We start from the raw sequence: 7,545 nt of genomic DNA, 5'->3' as shown, positions 1-7,545 counted from the left end.
GCTGCAGCGGCGGGCGCGGCGCGGCGGGGCGGCCATGGCGGCGGCGCGGCGGGTGCAGCTCCGGGGGCCGCTGCTGCTGCTGCTGCTGCTGCTGCTGCTGCTCGGCGCGGCGGGGCCCGGCGCCCGGGCTGCGCGGAGCCGCGGGGCCGACCGCCAGAACAGCCTGCGCCGCGCCGCCAGCGGCCTCTACCAGGGCGTCAGCGGCCTCTTCGGCGAGGACAACGTGCGGGCCCTGCAGAAGGTGAGGTGCTGCTCGCCGCCCCCCCTCTCCCCTCCGTCTCCTTCGCTTCTTCTCCCTCCCGTTCGCTTCGCTGCTCCGGCGGTGACCGGGTGGCTCTGCGGCCGCAGCCCCGCGTCCCCATCGCCCGGCTCGGTGCGGGACCGGCCGTGGCCTCGTCCCGGTGCGCGGCTGCTGTGGGGAGAAGAACGGAGGCCGGGCTTGCAGGAAACCGGGGGAAATAGCAGCTAAAGGCTTAAATAAAGGTGGTGTGAGGTGGGGAGGCGGCCGAGCCGCTGGGTGAGGAGCGCTGGGCTGAAATCCGCTCTGGCTGCAGCAGCGGAGCATCCTGTGCTCGTGGGGCCAGCGGAACTGGCAGGGAAGCGGGCGTGCATTCCTCTGTGCCTGCTGTCCTCAGGCTGCAAGAAATTCTGTTGCATTGACCTCTCGGTACACCTGAGACATTTGCGTGTGATGCTGGGGACATCTCTCAGTTGCTTGATAAAAGGAATTCTTTGGATTGCTTTGCCAGTTGTTGGTAATAGTGTTTTCTCTAATCTTCAAAACGATAGTAAAGCCAATAAAGTGCATTTTTAAATCCTGCCAACGTATACGTTTACATGCCAAAATACCTACAATAAAGATAATTGCAACGCATAAATTCATGATTCACAGAGTTAAAAAAGAAAATTCAGATTTACAATTTTTCCCATGGGGACTACAAAATAATCTGCAATTCTTGCTTAATGAATTATAATTCTACTCATGACGAATAAGTCTCAAAGTGTTTCTTTAGGAATTGAGGATTTTTTTAATTTTCAATTTTATTTCTCAGTTTTTCTCGAGGTTGACAGAGAGGTTTGTGAATGGGGTGGATGTATTAATGGACACATTCTGGAGAATATGGACTGATTTGTTAGATGTTCTTGGAATTGATGGTAAGTGTGATGCCTGCTCATCCTTGTACTGTCTCAGCCTGTATCAGTGTTTACAAGCAAATGGGAAAACAGTTACATTTTATCATGCTGCTTAAACATCCATCAATGGTGTGTCTCTCTGCTTCACATGGCTTTGATTTCCCTATTAGTATTTTCAAACAAGAAGACTGAACCCCACCATTCCATTTCTGTATGTGTATCTATAGGATGTGTGTAGAATGAATTACCAGGCACAGTTGGTTCCTTGCTGTCATCATTAAATGATCCACACAGCCAGGAACAGTGCAGGGAAATCAATGAGAACTAGAGAAAGGAAAGATGCAGCTGTGAGCCTTTAGAATGTCGCTTTTACAAAGCAGGATCTGTAGCCCCAGTATGAGTTTTGACCTCAGGCTCTAGAGTGGTTTGTCTTTAAAGAGCCTTTAGCACCTTTCCTGGAATGAATTCAGTTGAATTCTTGGAGCCGAGCCAGTGATTTGAAGAAGGTTCATCCAGAAATAGGTGAACCAGTTTTATCCTTTACTTTAGAAAGCAGTGCTGTGACCCCACTGCTGTGGGGATTTGACCCTTTTGGAGCTGTGCTCGTGTTTTTGCCCCATTGCTGTGGGGGTGGAACTGTTCTCATGTTTTTGCCCTATTGCTGTGGGGGTGGAACTGTTCTCATGTTTTTGCCCCATTGCTGTGGGGGCTTGGCCTTTTGAAGCTGTGCCTATGCTTTTGCCCCGTGCACCTTTAGCCCACTCTCATTAACATCCTGTACATTTCCCTTTGTTTTTCAGCCTCCAACCTGACTCATTATTTCAGCCCAGCAGCCATTGCCAACAACCCGACCCGCGCCCTCCTGCTGATCGGTGCCATTTTACTGGCCTATTGGTTTTTATCTCTCTTCCTTGGATTCTTCTTCTATCTCCTGCACATGCTGTTTGGCCGCTTCTTCTGGATCGCCAGGGTGGCCCTGTTCACCCTGTCCTGTGTGTACATCCTGCAGAAGTACGAGGGCGACCCGGAGCACGCCGTGCTGCCCCTCTGCTTCGTCGTGGCCGTCTACTTCATGACGGGCCCAGTTGGCTTTTACTGGAGGAGGAACAGCAACAGCAGCCTGGAGGAGAAGATGGACCACCTGGATAGTCAGATCAGACTGCTGAACATCCGTCTTTCCAGGGTGATTGAGAACCTGGATAGGGGCAGCGAGCAATGAGCCGGCCCCCGCTGACCACTGTACACCAGCTCTGGAAAAATCCTAAGCACTGTCTCATCCGAAGTTACAAAGCAACAAAACATCACATGGTAAAAAGTGTGCAAAGTTATAACTTTTCATCGTGTCTGAGACTAATTTATCTAGGTTAAACACTCAGCTGTTAGACTTCTAGGAGAAAGAAAAAACATTTACAAAATTCAGCTGTATATTCAGAGTTTTATCCAGTACTAGAATTTTCTCAGTAGATAAAACGCTTACTTTTACAAGCATTTAAAAACATCTTTTGTAATGTTTTTATAAAAGCAAATTGAGTAGTCTTTCAGATATTGAAATTGAGTTAAACATATGCAAATTTGACACTTTAACAGTTAAAAAGAAAAAAAAAATCTCAAGCTACCAAGCACTTCCATTGAGAAGTAACTGCTGTGGGTCCATATTTTTTCTTCAGAGTTGTGAATGTTTTTGTGTTTTGGTTGGCTTATTTCATTGCCTTGAAGTTGCCTTTCATAGAGTATCAGATGAGGAATTTTCTGGTATCCAGGCCAAAAAATTCACACCATAGCTTTTAACAGGAGGTGGGGAATGAGGGAGAAGGAAGATCTGAGGTCCTTAAATGCCAGTCCAATGTGAGGAAGCACACGTGTGGCATTTCACCATTGCATTTCATCCCGAGAACTTTAATTTGTTAGTGTCTGGAAGGAAATCTGCTTTAATAAATTGGCACAGAAGGAAGATGTAGCGTGACAAATTGTAATTCATATTTGATCAGCACAGTGAAGCGTTTTCCAAGCTTAAGTGCATAGAGTAAAACATGGTTTTTAGTCTCAGGACCCACGTACCTTCTCAGAAAAGGCAGCAGTTAAAACACATGCAAAGTTATTGTTGCTTAAAGCTTTCTCAGGACCAATCAGCGGCAATAAATTATCTTCAGGAAGATCTGGATTTTTTTCTAAAATTACAATAGTTTTATAGGAGCTTTTTGCTTGAAGTCTATGTCCTCATTAGGTTTTGGGAAAAGCAGTTACCTTTAGGAGGAGGGTGTAGGAAACGGTTCTCCTTCAAAGCAGTGGAGCTTTGGAGCAATTTTATTTTGCAGGATTTCTGTGTTTCTTACTTGGTAGGGCATCACTGGCTGTGCTGGTTTACTGAAACCAAGGGAACCTCAGGGAAGGAAGCCTGGAAGGTGATTTCACCTGGAAACAGCAGCATCCAAGGACACAGATGTGAGGAGGGAAGGGAAGCACCTACCCCTAGTGATGAGCACAGTTCTGAGAGCACCAGGGGTAGGGTGGAGCACAGCTGGAGCATTCCATGTTCCATAGGGTCCAAACGAACAGCTGCATCAAAAAGCGCAACAAAAATTGGTCTGGGATGGGGCCTGGCTACAAAGCAAGGGAACCAGGAGGAGGAGGAGGTTCCCCAGGTGTGCCTGCCAGTGCCAGCTCCAGTGGGACAGGCTGGGGCAGCTGAGCACAGCTTGTTCTTCCACTGGGCAAAGCTTCTGGATGTGATGCTTCACTGAATGTAACTGTGGGGCGAATTTATTTTTCTCTTTATGCTAAAGTTTAATGTTCTTCTTGGAATGTGTGTGTTACTTGCCTAAACCTCTTTGGGTCTGTGTGTGGCATTTCCATGGGGGTTATTTTTAAATCCATGTTAAAGGCCTTGACTCCTAGTGATCACTTTGGTTCAACACGGTTGAAGTTCATATGCACTTGGCACGGTTGGAATGCATTTTAATTTTTTATGTCACCTGTAAATCCCCCTGCACCCCATTTATTAACAAGTAGATGGTTTAAAGTTGTTAAATAACTGATTATCACAACTTAAAATCGTTCCTGTGATCACATAGGGACTATGGCAGCAAATAGTCCATTTTGTCAAGCTGAAAATGTGAATGACAGTAAATTCCTTTTTTCAGCTCATTTTCCATAGTATTACAGAGTCTTCCCTGTAGACTCAGTTCTCCCTACTGTTGTGCACAGAGGACTGGGCTAAAACACCAACCTAGCAATTGGGAATTGACTAGTAAAGCTTGTCAGGTCTTGATGTGTTTTGCCAAATGTGAGACCTGAGGACCAAAGTTTGCAAACCTTGCTCGTGTCAGCGGCTCCATCGCCTTCTTAGGACAATGTGCATGGGTCAGTTTGCATAGATTGTATTTTGTGTAATCCATATTTAACGTTAAAGTTAAAAATACTGAACATTTATATATTAAGAGTTGTTTATGATAAAGATTTCTTTGAAAGTATTATATAAAAGTTAATTTGGATCATAGTTTCTCCCTGTCTCACTTTAATCATTTATCTTACTTTCGTAAAATCAGCCCTCCTATATTAGTACTCTTTATTTCGATCACCCTGCTGCTTGAAAAATGGTATTTTTATATTTACTTGCATCCCATGTATAGCAAAATGTTATGTGAAAAGCAGTATATATAAAATTGGGTATTTTTAATCAGTATTTTTCCCAGCACTCAGTTTTCACGTTAGTCAAATTCAGAAGTAATGATTTTTTTAAAGCACAATCTAGTCTTCAATATATATATATATATATACATATATAAATATATACTTCAAAAATGCTCTGTATTTTTAAACATTCTCTGTAGTGAAAGCGCTTTTGGGGACATGAATGTGGTATTGTATTTAATCTCTTTCCACTTTTGTAAATACCTTTTACAAGTATTTTCCATACTGGGCCATCTAGTTTATCCACGGAGGTTTTTGCTGTTTTCTAGAAACCCGTGCCAGTGGCTGCGCTGCTTTTGTGTCCCACAGAGCATCTCAGAGACAGGCAGGGCTCTGTGTCACCTGTGGGCAAACCCTGGCAGGTGACACCTGCAGGGGTGGCACTGGAGCAGCCCTCAGCAGTGACACCTGCCCAGGGCAGGGTTGGCACGGGACAGCCCTGGTGGCTTCAGCTTTTTGCTGTGACTTCATGGAGCTCTGCCACAGCCACGCCCATGGTGCCCTGCTGGGAGCTGCTGCCAGTGCTCAGGTGACACAGGGACAGCCTCACCTGGCTGCTCCTGCAGGGCAGATCCTGCTCCTGGACCTTCCTGTGGCTGCTGGAGAACCCTCCCTGTGTGAGCAGCTGGCACAAGCGCCGAGGATGGGCTCTGGCTGCCGGGATAGGGAACTCACCTGCCTGCTCTGGGACCCAGCCTTTGCAATCCTGCAGGGTTCTACCTGTTCTTGAGGAATTTCACCTGCCTGCTCTGGGGCCCAGCCTTTGCAATCCTGCAGGGTTCTGCCTGTTCTTGGGGAATTTCACCTGCCTGCTCTGGGACCCAGCCTTTGCAATCCTGCAGGGTTCTACCTGTTCTTGAGGAATTTCACCTGCCTGCTCTGGGGCCCAACCTTTGCAATCCTGCAGGGTTCTACCTGTTCTTGAGGAATTTCACCTGCCTGCTCTGGGACCCAGCCTTTGCAATCCTGCAGGGTTCTGCCTGTTCTTGGGGAATTTCACCTGCCTGCTCTGGGACCCAGCCTTTGCAATCCTGCAGGGTTCTACCTGTTCTTGAGGAATTTCACCTGCCTGCTCTGGGGCCCAGCCTTTGCAATCCTGCAGGGTTCTACCTGTTCTTGGGGAATTTCACCTGCCTGCTCTGGGACCCAACCTTTGCAATCCTGCAGTGCTTTTCTCATCCCTGAAGGTTTTCACCTCCCTGCTCTGGGACCCAAGCTTTGCAATCCTGCAGTGCTTTTCTCATTCCTGAAGGTTTTCAGCTCCCTGCTCTGGGACCCAACCTTTGCAATCCTGCAGTGCTTTTCTCATTCCTGAAGGTTTTCAGCTCCCTGCTCTGGGACCCAACCTTTGCAATCCTGCAGTGCTCTTCCCTCTCAGGCAGGGCGGCTCCTCTGGATGCACACAGCTGTAGATACCTGATGTGTCCTGTGGAATGTGATGCTTTCCCAGTGGTTTTTGGGTGTCAGAGTGCAGTATACAAACCTGGTGTGGCTCAGTGCTGTGCTTCTAGCTCGTCCTTCACTTCGTGGTTTGCTTCTCAAGGCTCGTTGCATCGTCGGTGTGGAAATAGACCAGTATCAACCTTAGCTCTTCGGTGGTGTGGAAGTGTTTAAGTGTGGTTTGCCTCACCTACTGATCTGTATTTGGCAGCTAATGGCGTTAAGTGACCATGAGTTCTCTTTGTCTGGGTTGGAAAATAAAAGGTTTTATTGTATCCGCATGTATTTTAAACTTTTTGGATAATTCCATCGACCTGTGATGACAGCACATGTAAAAACCAATCTTTTCCTTTTATTCAGAAGTTCTATTTGCTGTGGTAGCACTTGTTGTTGGCACTGATGGTAGTGATTTCACATCCTGTTTTGTACATCAGGTTTCATGATTACAGTGTTTAAGTTTGTACAACTGTTTATGTAAAAATGATTTGGTCTGAAGAGATGCCGTGTGTTCACTTCTGATCCTAGACACATACGAGATCCTGCTGGTAACACTGTTAAGTAGTTACAACTGTACCAGACTTATTTTTTACAGAGCTTTACATGCCTTTATTTATTCCTTTATCGGACCATCCAAACCATGTATTCCGTAGATCAGTATTTGTAGACCAGTTTCACAAATCAACTTAAGGTATTGTGGCAAAGCTTCGAATAAATGTTTACTGAGACTTTGCACTGAGCTGCGAGTGCCTGCTGAGGCTCTGAGGGGTGGGGTGGGATGGATGGAATGGGAGGGAAGGGGTGGGATGGGATGGGATGGATGGAATGGGAAAGGGTGGGATGGAATGGGAGGGAAGGGGTGGGATGGGATGGGATCCATGGGATGGGATGGAATGGGAGGGAAGGGGTGAGATGGGATGGGATGGGAGGGAAAGGGTGGGATGGGATCCATGGGATGGGATGGAATGGGAGGGAAGGGGTAGGATTGGATGGGATCCGTGGGATGGGGTGGGCTGGAATGGGAGGGAAAGGGTGGGGTGGGATCCATGGAATGGGATGGAATGGGAGGGAAGGGGTAGGATTGGATGGGATCCATGGGATGGGGTGGGGTGGGATGGGATGGGATGGGATGTCCCGATGGGATGGGATTGGATGGGATGGGATGTCCCGATCCCTTAAGGCCGCCCTGCGCATGCTCCCGTCTGCTCCCGCCCCTTTCCCGCCTTTCCCCCGCCCCTTCCCTGCTTTCCCCGCCCCTTTCCCGCTCATTCTCGCGATACCTCG

The 7,545-nt window shown here is 47.6% G+C and overlaps 1 protein-coding gene across 3 annotated transcripts; it reads left to right on the top strand.

Annotated features, from left to right (window-relative positions):
* BRI3BP (BRI3 binding protein) lies at positions 1-7,000 on the top strand. 3 transcript variants are annotated; one of them, XR_007778904.1, is made up of 4 exons: positions 1-241; positions 1,053-1,155; positions 1,935-6,011; positions 6,142-7,000. XR_007778904.1 is itself a non-coding variant. In XM_009092494.4 (3 exons), the coding sequence occupies exons 1-3, from the start codon at positions 35-37 to the stop codon at positions 2,351-2,353; spliced, it is 729 nt and encodes a 242-aa protein (XP_009090742.2). In that variant the 5' UTR covers positions 1-34; the 3' UTR covers positions 2,354-7,000. The 3 variants fall into 3 exon arrangements, 1 of the variants encoding a protein (XP_009090742.2); XR_007778903.1 differs by having other exon boundaries at positions 6,077-7,000; XM_009092494.4 differs by having other exon boundaries at positions 1,935-7,000.
* Positions 7,001-7,545: the final 545 nt, after the last annotated feature.

Source organism: Serinus canaria, chromosome 15 (assembly GCF_022539315.1).
Source record: "Serinus canaria isolate serCan28SL12 chromosome 15, serCan2020, whole genome shotgun sequence".
In the NCBI taxonomy this organism is placed as follows: Eukaryota; Metazoa; Chordata; class Aves; order Passeriformes; family Fringillidae; genus Serinus; species Serinus canaria.
Note: the sequence above shows the minus strand (reverse complement) of the source record. Positions and strands in the feature narration are given on the sequence as shown.

Excerpts from the sequence above, each read along its gene's own strand:
- BRI3BP (XM_009092494.4), top strand. The coding sequence starts at position 35 with ATGGCGGCGGCGCGGCGGGTGCAGCTCCGGGGGCCGCTGCTGCTGCTG. Across the intron at positions 242-1,052 it reads ACGTGCGGGCCCTGCAGAAG|TTTTTCTCGAGGTTGACAGA; the intron begins GTGAGGTGCTGC and ends TTTATTTCTCAG. Across the intron at positions 1,156-1,934 it reads AGATGTTCTTGGAATTGATG|CCTCCAACCTGACTCATTAT; the intron begins GTAAGTGTGATG and ends TTTGTTTTTCAG.